This window comes from Prinia subflava, chromosome 4 (assembly GCF_021018805.1).
Source record: "Prinia subflava isolate CZ2003 ecotype Zambia chromosome 4, Cam_Psub_1.2, whole genome shotgun sequence".
NCBI classification, from domain to species: Eukaryota; Metazoa; Chordata; class Aves; order Passeriformes; family Cisticolidae; genus Prinia; species Prinia subflava.
In genome coordinates, this window is record NC_086250.1 from 27947417 (window position 1) to 27963408 (window position 15992).

General features: G+C 39.3%; 2 protein-coding genes across 10 annotated transcripts in view; both read right to left on the reverse strand.

Annotated features, from left to right (window-relative positions):
- Positions 1 to 7991, reverse strand: part of NEDD1 (NEDD1 gamma-tubulin ring complex targeting factor) — a 31550-nt gene extending 23559 nt beyond the window's left edge. Inside the window, exons 1-5 of one of the 5 annotated variants that reach the window (XM_063396279.1) lie at positions 5770 to 5916; positions 4622 to 4765; positions 3041 to 3135; positions 1513 to 1629; positions 203 to 343 (exon numbers count right to left, since the gene is read on the reverse strand). In XM_063396279.1, coding sequence (XP_063252349.1) covers positions 203 to 343; positions 1513 to 1629; positions 3041 to 3135; positions 4622 to 4757 — 489 coding nt within the window. In that variant the 5' untranslated portion in view covers positions 4758 to 4765; positions 5770 to 5916. The other 4 variants (XM_063396280.1, XM_063396281.1, XM_063396278.1 and 1 more) reach the window with 4 other exon arrangements.
- Positions 7992 to 8600: 609 nt separating this feature from the next.
- Positions 8601 to 15992, reverse strand: part of CFAP54 (cilia and flagella associated protein 54) — a 108252-nt gene continuing 100860 nt past the window's right edge. For all 5 annotated transcript variants that reach the window (XM_063396275.1, XM_063396270.1, XM_063396272.1 and 2 more), the window contains 2 exons: positions 15605 to 15682; positions 8601 to 13067 (listed from right to left, as the gene is read on the reverse strand). In XM_063396275.1, the coding sequence (XP_063252345.1) occupies positions 12948 to 13067; positions 15605 to 15682 (198 nt within the window). In that variant the 3' untranslated portion in view covers positions 8601 to 12947. The remainder of the gene's footprint in view (positions 13068 to 15604; positions 15683 to 15992) is intronic.

The following is a 15992-nucleotide window of genomic DNA, read 5'->3' on the forward strand; positions in this document are numbered from 1 at the left end:
GAGAAATTTGTATTTTGACACAACCTAGTATTTAAGGCTATAACGCATACAGTGGTCTGCTTTCTCCTTTCCTTAAGGGCATTCTTAAAAATTAAAATGAAACAGAATACCAAAACTTGAAAGCTCTTGATATGTACTTTCAATTTCTAAAGACTTCAAATTAAGCTTAGTACCTGACAGGAACTTAACACCGACAGCCTACCTGTCTGCTGCCATAACCAAAGGGACTACTTGATAAATTGGTGGTAACGCTGTGTAGGATGATTTCTCCACTCAAAGACCCAGAAACAACATAGCCATCATTCCAATTATATGCAACACACGTGACTTCATCTTTATGCTCCTGTGGGAAAGGGAGGTTAAAAGGAGAGTGTTAAAGACATTCTTCCTCATTTATGCTTCTGCAAAAAAACTCCAGCTTGATTTTTTTCTGACCACATGTAACATTTTAAAAGATTTAAGAGTTGTTATGGAGTATCACAGAAAACTGCAGCAAAACATACCAAAGATCAATCATAACCACTCTCTAATTGTTTGCATTAGGTGGTTTTAATAAATTAGTAAAGATGATCACATAATTATATAAAATATTTTAATAAGACAACCACAGAGATATTTACCGCAAGTGTATTATGAACATTATTTTAAAAGTAAAATCTCCCAGAAACCAGTGATATTTGAATATACTTTCTGTTAATCAGATGTACTACTGACAACTTCCCCTTCTGTCACTTTTAGCATTAACACGTGTATTTACCAACCAGCTTCTCAGTACAGTCATGTGCAGTGATGATATTGTGTATAATGAATATATTATTTTCTCCTATATTCCTATATAGAGGAAGACAATTGAGTACTTCTAACCCAAAAGTTAGGAACAGATACTTAGAGTATTGTACTGGCTAGCTAGAAGTTTTGCTTCCAACTGTAACTCTGGAAGTCCAAAAAAGCCAGGATAAATAAAAGCTGAAGTTTCATAGCCTCTTAAAAACAGTGGTGCTAAATAAGGGCAAACCATCTACTGAAGGCATGTGGGAAAAATACTAAGCCATCCTACTTTTCATGCATCATAAAAACATTTTAGAGAATTCATACTGGATCCATTAGAAGATAACGTCTTCCAGTTTTGCACAACATTAGTTCTGCTACAGTATTCCACAAATACAGAAGTGTTTTCTCATTCAACATACCAGAAACAGCAATTACCTGGAGTGCAACTCCTGGAAAAAAACCCCCATCAGACAATACCAATAAAAATTTGCAAAATAAGAAGTCTATTCTGAAAATTTAAACACATATTATTATAGAACTCTACTCTGAAAACACCAAGTTACACATTTGTTAAATTTGCTATTTACAGCACATAAAGAACACAAACTTGAACAAGACACAGATGTTTGCTAGCTCCTATCTGTGACCTTGATCCTACACACACTACTTAGAGAAAGTATATTTTTTAGAGTTGGCAGCAAAACCTGGAAGTGGAGAGCTACAGTCTTCAGCCAAACTTACCTTTAGGCTGCAGTAAATCTTTCTGGACTTCAAATCCCAGATATTAACTGTGTTATCAAGGCCTCCACTGACGAGGTACGAGGAACTAGAATTCAAGCTCACACATGTCTGTTTCATCTAATGGAGAAAGAAGAAAAAGTATGCTTAAAGATAATTAAGGGGTTTATTCAAATCTATTTCAAAGCATATTAATGTGTGTTTTCATTTTCATCAGCACAAATAGTCCTACGACTTGTGGGAATAGACAGACGTATTCATACTCTACAGCCATTTCCTATCAAAAGGCATTTAAAATCAAGTCTACTTTGGACATACAGTTAAGATATATTAATATACTTAGATTTTAAAGTATCTTCAAATACTCGCATTTCCCCCTTCCCATTTCAAATTTTTTGGCACCTTTTCCTCCAATATGCACTTTCCCTTTAAATCATAGCTCCGTAAAGTGCAATCATAGTATTTTATTCAGGTACTCAGGTGGGTTTTTTTAATCCTAAGTTAAGGAATAAAACTCTTTAAAAAAAACCCAAGGAGTTGTCTAAGTTACATACTTCACAGTCCCTAAACATTACAGGGAATATTATAGCAGCAAACCTCATAATTCAGTTAAGTGATTCTTTTTAAAATAATCAATGAAGTACCAGGTTTTGAAAAAAAAAAAAAAAGTCAATCTTAATGATAGGCCTACACTGAGGACAAATTATTATTCAGTTCCATGACGTTGAAAATTCACTTTTAAGTTCTCAAGATTTGAGTGAAGAAAAAACAAGTCCATCTAATAATTGATATGATAAAATTGCAAAGGATTGCATTAGTTATAGATCAAATTTGGCAAAACCTTCAGGACAAACACTCCACCTTTGAAAGTGTTTGCTTTAGCATCCTAAAAGCAAGGTTTGAACAACTTTTCAGAAAATTTCCAGTCTAAATTAGCATTATAACAGCTATCCAAGGAGAATAATTAGACTGGTTTAGAACACTAACAAGCTATTTAAGTGACCATGTGAAGAGACTCTTCTAAAACTAAGTCCAGCTTTTTCAAGTGCCCCACTTCCATTTAACAGGGGGAAAAAAAAGCCTTGAACACAACACCAACTCTCATTTCTTGCAATTCCAGAAGCTGGCACATGTATGCTCCAAGAACCACCTCTACATAGACTCTTATGTTTTCCAGGATACAATTCATAGGCATGCACAATACTGACAGCTCAAGTTGAAAAATGAAGTTCAAACTTGAGCTATTCCATATTCTACACATTAGATCACATCTGAACCACTGACTGCCTCAAGTTATCACACTGGTGTAACTGCATCTCTATCTTCTTACTGACAGAATTGTTTTAAAAGCATCGTTGCCCCCCCTCTTTATTTGTGTTTAACAATACACAAGGAAATGTTTTTACCTATGTGTCATAATTCTAACAATACTAAAATTAAATTGATCCAAATATGCAGAACAGATGTAAGACACACAGGATACAAAGTGAAAAAGGGGAAAAAACGAGGGAAAAGCATTACTCATACTTACTCCTTCAGCTATTTCAAAGAGTGGAACAGGTTTGCTTTTACAGCTTGAAACAACTATTTTATCACCAGTAGCAGAAGCAGTGGCCAGGTATCTATCTTTGTCACGGGTTAAGAAGCATAATTGTAGGATACTGGTGATTAATAGGAGCAACGGGTACGCTTCCCTTACTGAACACAAGACAGATTGACTAAACAGTCTAAAGCACTGTACCTTGAAGGGACCTAGAAACAGAAACACAAGGCTATTTTCCCAGCTTTCACTAAGAAGTTCTTGAATTAGCTACAGCCCTTACTTGCCAATACAAGACAGACAGCAATTTCTTTGATAGAAAAGATGAGAAATATCTGCCAGGTATTATTTAAGAGCTCTTTACCACTAAGGCAGCTTTATCCAGTCTACAGTTGTGTTTCCCCACACCCCCAAGTAAGAGCCCCATTTATCACTAGTTCAAAGGAATGTCTGTTGCTGTTAGCAGACTATGGATTTAAAGAATGGTCCTGGTCACGACAAATGTTAGACTACTTCACCACAGTTTCTAGAGTACAAAGAGCAGTTGCCAATTTCTCCCACTCTGTACTGAGAAAAGAAAAACAAAACCCCAAAAAGAACCTTTTATGAAACCAAGTACGCCAAAGTAATAAGAACATTTACAGAACTACAGAGCAGGGAGATGGCATCTGCACCACCACTAAACAAATTGAGTAATCACTCAGTCCTCAGGCCAATGCCCATTGTGATACAAATACAGATTTGCTCCTTTAAGAATAACACACGTTAATTGGCTGGATTTAACACAAGAGAACCAGCAGGCAAAGCAGTGCTTGCTACTGCTTTCATTATTTTAAGGCACTTTTGTATAATTTTACAGAACTATGCAGAACCAGAACTAATGTTTTATCCCTAACAAGCTGACAAGTCTATAAAGCAAGGTACTTCATTGTTTCAGTTTGGGGAGATGAAGAGGAGACTTGGTAGAAGAAAGCATATAAGACAGACTGTTTGTAGATAAAGTTTACTAAACACATACAAGAGTGTATGCATATACATTATATGTGTGTTTCAAATTCTCTTCAAGCTCCATAGCTAAAACATTCATTTGTGTTCCAATTGTTGTAACTTTTTTGCTCCTACATTAACTAGGGGAAAAAAAAATCTTTGATGGCAATTTTCCTCACTATACTATATTCAGAATTTTACTACATCAACAACTGCTTTGCTCAAGCTTGTCAGTTAATTAAACACTGTCTTGAAAGTGAGTATCATAATCGGCTACTGAAGAAACAAATGAGTAAGTTTTGCAGTTGGCAGACAATTCAGGCACGTTACAGTCATAAGAAAAAGTGCTGGCTCCCGAGATGAGAAACTTCTTCCGAATTATTTACCATCATCAACTGATTCTGCCAACCCCTTCAGCAAGGGGAACCACAAAACTTTGGTCAAGACACATACCAATAATTTTATACAAGGCTTCAAAAGACATCAGGCCTGTGTTTCACAAACACTTCCGTAAAAAAGGAAAGAAAAAACCACTGGAATTTTGCAGAAGACCCACAGAAATATGGCTGAAGCTGTAAAGGATACTATTGCTGGCCCAGCACAGTGAACTGACTGGATGTGAGGGCGTATGTGGGTTGAACTGCTCCACCACAGTGAAAGATGAGGAATCCCATATCTTAATGTCATCTCCTGATGATGCAAAACGTATGCTTTCTTGCATGGCTGCACCTGTTTTGGCAGAAATAAATAAGTGAAAATACATAAAATAAAAAAACCAAACCAGGCAACCTAAAAATTCAAAACGACAATTTTAAATGGCACGGTTGACATTTTCTTGGTAATCACAACATGAATTTGAGAGTTAAACAGTTAGTACTGTTCAGCTGCATACACGAGTGAAAACAGCAGACCCTCCAAGCTTTTGCTTACTTGAACTCTTGCAGGAAATGCGTGGTTTCTCTTTCACAAAGCCACCCCCTCTATGGCATCAAGAGACTAAAATGAAGCTTTTATCTCCACAGTTCACAGCTGCCTACCAGGAAGCCCTGAGTGCGTGAAGGACCTATTTCTCCCCAGCAGATGGGGCTATACAAACCAGAATAAAACTATAGCAGGGGCAGGCTGGCAATGAGGACCTAAAGGACTCGTTTCAGAGTTCATCTCACCACTCCACAGGAGACATCCGAGAATCCTTTAAACTAAGCCTTTGACAGCAGAATACGAGCGACAACGAGTCACCTTTCACTACACCTTACAAAACGCTACAAAACAAAAAGGCCAAGAACAATGGACTGCTACTTATTTTGTCCGACACCTTTTAAGACTTAAAGCCAGGTTTACTGGTGCCTAGTTTGAAATGCTGACACTCAGGTTTTTACTCCTGGTGATTTTGAACTATCAAAAAACGAGGACTGTAAACGTGAGCATTCCCTTCAGCTGAAAACAAAACCACCCCTTAGCCAAAGTCTGCGGGACATTTCCACTTCCAGCTTCAGGCCATTCATTCTTACTGCCGGAAGCGTTAACACTCACAAAACTACACAAGAAATTCCGGGTCCACGTACGCCTTCACTCGGCATCAGCCCGCGGAGCCGCTTGTCTCCCGCCCCGCGGTTCAGCCCTGGAGGCTGCGGGAGGAGCCGCTCGGCGCACCCCGCCCCACGGCATTAGGCTCGGCACGGTACGGCGCGGCCCCGGCCCCTCTCCCGCGCTCTCCCCGCGGCGCTGCGCACCTGGCCGGGCGGGCACCGGGCCGAGCCCCGCCGCTCGCCCCGCCGGTGCGGCCCGGCGCCGCCTGAGGGACCGGCCCGGCCCCGGCTCCGCCCGCCCCGACTGGGCCCGGCCGCGCGACCCCGGCCCCGCGCGCGCTCGCGGCCGCACTTTCCGCGCCGCGCCCAAGTTCACACGCCCCGTCCCGGCAGCCCCCGCGCGCCGCTCCCCGCGCTACGGCGGCCCGGAGAGGCCTCGCGGCGGCTCCCGCGCCGGGCAGGGCCGGGGCGCGCCCGCTCAGTCTGCGCTGCGGGACGGGCCCTGAGCCCGCACGGGCACGGAGCCGCTCCCTGGCAGCTGCCGGAGGGAGGTGGCGCTGGCCACGCAATAAATCCGCGGGAAGTGGGTTTGAGGGGCACCCCATCTGCTGCGTTTTGAATTGGAAACGCAGATTCCAGTGCTGAGCAAAAGGCATCCAGTACAGCCGGCATCTGGGATGTCGGTACATCTGGGACACGGGGATATCATCGCGACAGAGCGAAAGAAAATATTGCCGTTAATACATTGCTTCTACTAACACCAAGTAATAGAGTATTGCTGGCTTGTTTCCTGACTTGCAATAGAACTGTTATGCTGGTCATGCTGGATTTTACAGAAGGAGGGAATTTTTTTGTTATTTTCATCTGGTAAAATAAAAGGTAGCACTTTACGGTAATACGCGTTTGCACTCCTGCTTTCTACCCCTAAACACAAAATTATGTACTAAATGAAAGGTGTATGAGATGTGGGAGCTGTAGCAAAACTTTTTGTAGACATCTGCCTCAGAGTGAGTGTTCACCCTATGTGCCCTCAAAACCAGTCAAGCTGAAATGCCTGATTTACTTACCTTTTTGATGGAGTCCTGATTTTCCAAGTTCATTTAATATCTAGTCGGTATAAGTGAACTCAGAATCAAGAGGAAAAAAATCATGCCACTGTTACACAAAATGCCATTATTTCCCTACAGCAATGAGAATCATGTCTCTATTGCATCTATTAATCCTCATTAACCAATCATTAGTCATAATCTATATCTTCAATCATCTGCCTTCTCAGCTGAGTGTTAAGGGATCCTCAGCATTCCTGCAAGTCTTCTACTCTCACTCCACTTTATTTTGCAGTCCTAATTTGCTGCTAAACCTGTCATGTTTCACTCCTGAGGCTAGCGCTTGTTATTCCATCCTAGCTTCATTACAGAAAGAATCTAAAGCCTTTTCTTTACCACGACCACATCCTCTGGCTTTTTTTCTTTATCTCTTCACTGTGGAGCGTCGCTGTTTTTACAGACGGATAGGCGAGCACCGGCCTGACATGCCCTGAAGCCTTGAACAAATAAAAATGTGGGGGATTTTAAGTAAACATGATCACCACGTTTTGCTTTATTCTGTAACAGCCCCTCAATTTAACCAGTTTTTCCTGCTGGTAGGACCTTTGCTGGCATTTTTTTAATGCCAGTGCCTGTGCTGTGCTTTTTATTGGTATTTGTAAGGCACCATTGGGACACGTTGGTGTGTCCTATTCAGGGAAAGGACTGCAGCTGCAAGCCCAACCCTTAACACTGAAGTGGTGGTGTTGCTGAAAGGCCACCTGTGCAAGGCAGGGTATTCCCAGCAATTGTGCAAGGCTGTAAAAGTAGTGGAAGTGTGAGCAATACACAGGTAAAGAGAGGCAAAAATAGTTTATATAATAATTTTAACTGTATTACTACTGTTCTTTTTAAAACTTATTGCATATAGAAGTATTCTTTCTTTTCCTATAATAATTAGACCTGGTCTTGGGGGTTGGGTTTCTTTCTTTCTTTACTTACAGATTTTTTTCCCATAAGTTGCTAGGAAACTAACTACTGGGTACTTATGAGTAGTTAAAAAAACCGGAAGTTGCTACGGTCGGGAGAGGAGTGTGGCACCTGGCTACACTTTTGTCTCTGGGAGTTTCTCTCGAGTGGGAGATACCGTGAGGTTGACGGGGCTGGGGCAGCTGGGTTCTCGCTCTTGGCATCGGAAGGAGCAGGGTCAGGCTGTTGCTCACTCCGGGGAGAATTCACTGTAACCACCGGAGCCCAGTTCTAGGGACCTACCACCATCTGCTCGTGTGTCCAGGTATCCTGAGCTCGCCTTTTCCTGCCCTGCCGGGAGCTGGGCCGATGCTGTCCCGGCCCCGCTGCTTCTCGGGCGCTGCTCTGGGCCTTTGCTACGCTGTAGCCCCGCACTCCCTGCCCTGCCGGGACGTCCCGCAGTTCCAGCTACCACTGTGGAGCTTCTGGTACATCTCCTCCACCAGCCCGGGATTTCTGTTCATTCCTGCCGTTCCAGCTTGGTGCTCCTTGGAGTCCTGCAGGGCCACAGGGGTCAGAGTGCCCCAGGGTTCTGTGAAGCAAAGCCTCTCCTCCACCCCTTCCCGTCTTGGCTGAGAAGGCCGTCACGAGGCTCTCAGTTATGTTTTGTTGTTAATACCATAGTTATTGTTGTTTGTTTGCCTTGCTATATATACTCGGAAAGAACTGTTATTCCTATCCTCATGGCTTTGCCTGAGAGCCCCTTAATGGAGGGGGTTTGCAGTCTCCATTCCAAGGGAGGCTCCTGCCCTCCCTAGCAGACACCTGTCTTTCCAAACCAAGACACCTGGATTAATAACAATTCTTGGATTAGGCTAAGATTTCAATTATGCTAATACATTTTTTGCTTTAAACATGCATAGGTGTCCTCTTTGCCCATAAACAAGGTTTCCATTGTAGGGGCAGAGACATTAGGTTCTGAAGGATGAGCCACAGAGTTCCAGGAGAGCAAGACAGTCAGGACACTAGGGAGAAAAAAAAGGCCTGAATTTCTTTATGGTTATAATTTTTTTTTTAGAGTGGTTTGGAGACCACTTTAAAGTTGGTATTATCGCATTTGGTAGTGGAATCATAGGAATGTAACAGAGCTGATTAATACACTGCACATTGTATGATGACAAAATATATACAGCAATTTCATAAGACAGACAGAATCTTGACTTTCACCACTAGCTCTGCTGTGTAGTACCTGTATGAAGCCAGAATTCAAGGGGAATGAAGCAAGCGTCACTGCCAAGAAGCAAGGAGCTCTGCCTAGGGCACTAAAATTTTTTGGCGGCTGCTGAAATGTACTTTTCAACTCTGAATGTCTGTCCAGGAACTAAACCAGCCCTTTAGGTGCTCTGTGTTTTCACAGACTTTCACCCTCTGCACAGGACTATAGGGCTGGCTCAGTCAGCTCGTGATTATTCCTTAGGTAGCAGATTCTGGTTTAGCACTGAGAGTTTTGGTACCATTTGCTTCAGCACAGTCTTTTTTTTTTTCTTTGCACATTAAGCAGAATCCTAAATCATGCTGAGATGGTAGACAAATGAGAATAATTCTAATTATCTCTAGGGTTTCAAGTGGAAAATTAAATTGCAGTGGTAAATATTTGACTTCAGCACTTGCCTCTGGACCCTTTCACCCACTCTGTTTTAAAGATTAACCTATGCTTCATATTTTCACTTCCTTCATTTAATGATGTTCTCAGTATCTTTAACTCAGAGAAAACCTTTGGCAAGCATAAATGGATCTCTCTGCTGGCTTAATTAGTTCAGCATATTAGCCAACAATTAATTCTAACTCCATCATTATTCTTTTAAAGAATCTTCCTTCTTGGATTTCACTGAAAATGGACTGGAAATAAATGACTGTTCCTTCTACAGTGTGTCTCAATTGAATAATAACGTAAATAGCCTTCCTCTTTCATTCTGAAAATATTTTTTAAATGTTGATGCAGAAAACTTAAAATCCCTCGCTGTTGAGGGGATTACTGTTATCTTCAGATAAAGAAACTGAGGCATAGTGAGGGTAATTACTAGGATTATTTTGTCAGATTTATGTTATCCAAAAAATGAATAAATACTTTGGACAACAAAAAAATATTCTGAATTGGAGCTGCAGTGGAATTTAAAAACCAGTCACATACAATTGGATAAATCTGTGTGAAATTACTGATTTCCACATCATAAAATTAATTTAGCCAGAAATAATTTCAAGCTACTATACATTTGGAGGCATGAGAAATCCTGTGAATGCCTTGAATATAGAACATCTTTCAAGGCACCAATATAACTTGAAACTATTTTGAAACAGTATTTGAAAACTGATATATTCTAAAATCCATTCAGACTTTTCACTGTTAAGCTCCCTGTTCAAATTCAATTGGAGCTCTAGCATGTTCTTGATGATACAGTTTTTAATTAAAGGACCAGAAGCTGGTTTTGTTCTCAGCATTTTTGCTTCATTCGGTTCACATAACGGAAAATACCAAAATAATTTTAAAACCCCAAACATCTCTTTTTACTGCTCTTTAGTTGTGCTTAGGTCTGTCTTGTCCATCACTCAAGGGAATGCACTGAAGATAAAATGTCATTCTTTTCAGAATCTTTCAATTTCTCCCCACAGTGCGCTCTTACTCCCTCTCTCTGTCTCTCTCTCTTTGCCCTATCCCACAATTTATCAGACAGGGAAGCACTATCCATTCCTTCCATAGATGTAGAATGCAGAAATATTTCAGTTAAAATTTAAAAGAATTGGTAAACATGCTAGAGTTTCAAAGCTGTCAATATGGCAAGTAGCTCTTTGGCACTTTTGTAGGGGGCAGATCATAGAGAAGAACTTCCCACAGCAGAAAGGTCTTCTCTTACATAGTGAAATCCTCCTTCCTCCTCTTCCTTTTTAATTTTGGAGACAGTGACACAGACAAGTATTCTATGCAAATCTAATTCAGCATGATGCTGACACAAATATCTTCTGATTTCACATATTGAAGGCTTTAGTCTCCATTTACTGACAAGGAAAAAACCCACCGAACTACTGCAATACATAACCAAGAAACAATTTACTTTGCAATTACTTCTATACGTCTTTTCTCTGCGATTACTGGAGACATTCAGATATGAGCTTCCCTACATACAAGCAGATTTTAACTAAACAGTTTAATTATATGCTAAAAGAAAAATGTTTTCTCCAATGTTTCTTCTGAAACCTGCATGGAAGACTTTATCCTGTGTTTATGAGAATACAATCTGCTGCTATGGATACAGTGAGGTCAATGTTTTAATGTTATTATTTCGCTGTGCTGTGTTAAAGGATATTTTTCTTTTAAAAAAAATCTTACAAAGTATATATTATAGGAAAATAAGTATAGTAATGTGTTTTAAATGAAAAGGTAAAGGCTTTTATTTAATATTTCTCTTTCAAGTATAGGAAATATAACAAGGTCCAGACAGGCAGGACTGAAACCCCCTTGTCTGTAATAGAACTTCACTTCCATTTTCACCTGATGCCATAGCATATTTTACAAATATTAATTAAGCTACATAAAAGTCCTATGATAATCTTCAAGGTGACCCCAAACAGAAAAAAAAAGAAGTTTTTAGTTTTTACAAAGCACAACAAAAGACAGAATACCTTGTTTGGTTCTTGGTTTTTTGTTGTGGGTTTTTGTTTGTTTTTTTTTTTAAAGCTTCAATCAATTTCCTACTTGTTCTTGTAAAGGAAAAATGAGTGATGTCAATTTTTATCTTCCCGCTTTTTGAACAACTGCAGAACAAGAAATTCTTTTAGTGAAAGAATAATGCAAGGAGTGTATCTTCCAAACTGGCTGTGAAGCAGTAAAAATAAATAATCACACAAACTCAGTTTTTATATTGTCTTGCAAAAATAACTGCCCTGCCAATTACTCACTTTTTTCCTTTCTTTGTATCATTGCCCTTCTAATTTTCCTGCTACCTACAGCATTCCAGAAAAGTGTACACAAAATAAAAACAGCATAACTTTTAAAACAGCTACACATAATGCAAATACATCCAACCTTCTTTCTTTTATAGGAATGAAGAAAAATAGGAGAAAACTTTATTCCCTTTCTTCCTGTACTGATAACATTTAAGATATTCATTATTCAGAATCTTACCTCTTTCCCTCTTCCTTCCTAAAAGAAACTCAACCAGACAACATTTTTCTGAAAAGCACAAGCCAAGGTAAATCTGCAATTTCCAAATAGCTTTAAAAAGTTTATTGTTTTAGTACTGGGCTACAGTACAGGGAATGTCTGACTGAAGTGAAAGGGACTGTCATTTTTCACAGGTAACGAGGCCAGGAATGGTAACCATTAATGCTGAATTTTCCTGGAATACAAAACCATAACTAGTTATAGGACAAGTCTCACAGGACTCCCGCCAAAATGTCCTGGGGTTTTTTGCTGTTTGCTGCAAACAAATCAACATAAGTAGCGAAGGAGTGCCTGGCTTTGGGATGTGAGCAAAACCAAAGTGCCATGGCCCCTCTCTGGTCTGCGAACTCACTTGTTCATGTGCAAGTCTCCATCTCAATCGCTGGAGCATTTGAGATGCTCCCGCATTGAGAGAGAGAATATGCTCAAGCATATTGCCTCAGGTGGCTGTTGCTAGGACTCATTTGTGTTTCTTAAGCACTTTAAATTAATGTTTACAGCAACATTCAGAAAGGTTCCCTTAGCTTTTTAGAACGATATAAAAATATTCTGTATTGTACCATTTCATTCTTTGTACTGCCTTGTTGGGGGGAGTTGTTTATTTGTTTGTGGGAGTTTGGTTTGTTTTTTAAAAAATGCTTTGAAATTATGAAGACATTTGAATTATCACTTGCACCCTTAATAGTGTGAAATGCTAGTTTCCAACCAGATGAATTAAAGAACAAACTCAGTGATGATTTTAGCCTCCCCAAAAATTCTCAACTTCAGAAATAATACCAACTTTTTGATAACTGTAAAAGCAATATAAAAACTGCTGATGAGAATACAACTTCAGGGGAAAAAGGAATCTATTAGCAGGAGCTAAAAGGCTACAAACCTATTCAGCTCTTCTAAACAATAAGAAATTACTGAAAAGCTAGAAAATCCTCTTATAAAGAAACTACCTATAAAATTAAATTCCTTAAAATTAGTAAATTCCTTAAAAATTATTTTGATTTTAAAAACTATTAATGCTTTAATAATTAGAAATAAGCTAAAAGTGCAAATTATAAAACATAACAGGAGCCAAAACCTGATGTGATTAATGAACTTGTTACATTAACACTAGAACTTAAGTCTAAGTCTGTAGCTTTCAGCTAATAACTGATCAAGTTATTGCAAAATAGCATTTATTGAAGCAGAGAAATGATCCAATCTAAAAGACTTCCTCCAGTTATTATACATCCATTGGCAAGATCAAACATCTCTTCCAAATTTGTTATTGATTGCCAAGTAACCTCAAATGGGATCTGGAAACAAACAAACAAACAAACAAATTAATAAATTTATTAAGCTTAGAGGTACCAAAAAGTACATGTATACCAGTATACATATTTATATACCTATATACCATATATATACACATATATACCAATATTTCCATATAAAGCCAGATTTCTGAACTACAACCAATGAGTAAGTTAGAAACATTTATTGCCTTGGTATGAATTTGTGGTTAATGACATCTCTTGCAAGAAACCAGTAAAATAGGATTCAAGAGAGGAAACCTTAATGAACAGTCTTGCTCACAAAGTTTATCATGATCACCTGTAGGTAAAATGAAGAGCAGCAAGAATGGTTAGTAATTTGGAAGGCTTTTCCTAAGATGAGAAATTGGACAAATTGAGCTGACAGTAAAAGGTGAAATAGAGGGCAATGATAAACTGATTTTGAGTGTCCATTGAACACGGAGAACTATTTAAGTGATTTAGGTCCCAACAAAAAAATTGAAGGAAGAGATGCCTGGAACAAGCTACCTAGGGAGGTTAATTTTTAATGCAATTCTTTTATTTATAAATTTACTTCTAATATTCAGGATTGGAGCTTCCAAACACTACACTTTGTCTCCCTCAAGGACATAGCTACTCATTAAACAGCATTAAAAACAAGTAGGCTAATCCTTTTTTATTCTTGAAACATGAGGAGTCAAGTAATTTTAAATGAATAATTCAATGAAAATGCACTTTTTCCATTTGTAAATATAATTCAGGGTTGAATCAAAAGCACTGTAAGACACACAGACAGAAAAAACAGAATCAAAGACGAGAAGGTAGAAACATGATAGACGTGTGACAGCTCAGACAATGAGAAAACAAGAACCACAAATTAGAATTGGCTTTGTCCAATTAATTCACCAGAAGATGAGCAACAGAAGAGTGTTTGGTGGGGGAAAATGGTGAAAAACCACATATAAGACATGTATTTGCTGCCGTCTTCTGCATTCTTGAAAACAAAGGAATGTACTATTCTATGGTGTACATAGTCCCTCCCTGAGCTTTCTGTCTCTGGCTGAGACAGGGCAATGCACACATACAACTTAATGAAAGTCTGGAAATGCTACTTTGAAATGCTATACATAATGAAATGCTAAGCACCCTGTAAGTTCTGTTGGCTTCAGAGAAGAACGAAGATACTCAGCACTTGAAGGATTAGGCTTCAGCTGCTCAACCAAAACTATCATCTCTCAAAGCATCTTAGTTTGAAGTTTGTATTTGAAACTTCATGATGAAAAGCTTTGTGATATTCCACCTGTTGAAACATTTTAGTTTCTTGTGGAATTTAGAAAGAATAAAACAGTGCAGTAAACATCATATTCTTAATAGAACACCACTAAATCTGCTCCCTCACTTCCATCATAGATCCACAAATAAAAGCAGGCAAAGTGAAAGGAATTCACAAGAATTTAAACAGTTCCAGACAGTTTCCATGATTCATTGAAAGTTTGATTCCCTAGGAATCTAGGGAAATCTTGCTACCACGGAAGATACTTCAGTGGGACTCTGAAAAGTACAGCTTTGCAGAAGGGATAAGGGCGTACTCTGATGCACTGATAAAGCCAGACTGAGTGATATGAAGGCCTGGGAGTCATCTGAGAGAGATCTTCAGGATGGATAACAAGGGGTGGCAAGAATGGTGCCATGTGTCTCAACGGGAAGCGTGGACTCTCAGGTACCGGACTGCAGGACACACAGGACAGCGTCCAGATTCTCTCTGCTATAACAGGCACTAGCCCAACTCTTCTCAGGTAAAACTCAGATTCTGTTCTGGTACAAAGAGCTCCCTGACCAGAAGAGTACAGTGGATTCCTTTCCATTATCATTCCATTGTGAACAATTACTGGCAAGATATTTGAGGATTAGTTGAGGGAGTGATATGTTACAGTGGATTCCAGAATCTCCTGTGGAGTCCCTTGAGCCCTGGAAGCTGTGGTCCTTTCCTGATGTCCCCAGGGTGGCTGAGGACACTGAACAGCACTGCTCCCCACCATGGGCCAGTTCCCAGAGTCTCCTCTGGTGACTGCACTCGGTAACAGGATGAATAAGATGTTTTGTCTAACAGCATGCACAAAAAATTGGCATGCTATCTCTGAAAACATGTCATGGGCAAGGCAGAGAAAGCTAAAGGAAATTGAATAATCAAGCCTGAATAACTGCAGAAATGGAAAGAAATCACATTTGGTGATTGCATCATGGAAATTCACTGGAGTCTTTGTAAGCAATGACCAGAGAGTGGTGGATAATCTGTATCAACCATTGTGAGCAAAAATCCCCTTTTAATACATTTTTGCATGTATGAAAAGTTGATTCTTATGAACAGTGAAGATAGTCACAGTTTGTAATCATGCACATTTGTATTTTATTTATAAATATGATAAAAAACAAAACAGAAAGTCCAACAATGAGAAAACAATAGGAAGATGCATAGTGGTGTAATCCATGTTTCAGTTTAATTGAACAATTCTTTTATTTTAGAAAACAGATTTTTACTCTTAATGAGAACAACATACCTTAGTTAATGGAGAGGACTCGGCTGGAACAACAGAGAGCAGTGCTTTGACTTCAAATAAACATCTTTTAGCAAATTCCTAATGGTATAAAACAAGAAAAAAATTGTACTATCTGTGTAGTACAAATATATGCTGTACTATCAGTCTTCTCCAATAAGCTAACAGATGGCTCAGCCTTACAAAATTTTCAGCATATTCGAGTTTTAGGTTAATCTAATTGAATTCACAGCAAAATAAACCTTAGCTGATGAATAAGAATTTTCTGCAACACAAACAGTTGTGTTTCCTGTACAAACACAATGCCCAAATCTTGTGGTTTCTACTGAGGCAAAATTGCTCCTGATTCAGGTTTTAAACCCAGTGACTGAGCATACTTTTGCTGTGTGTT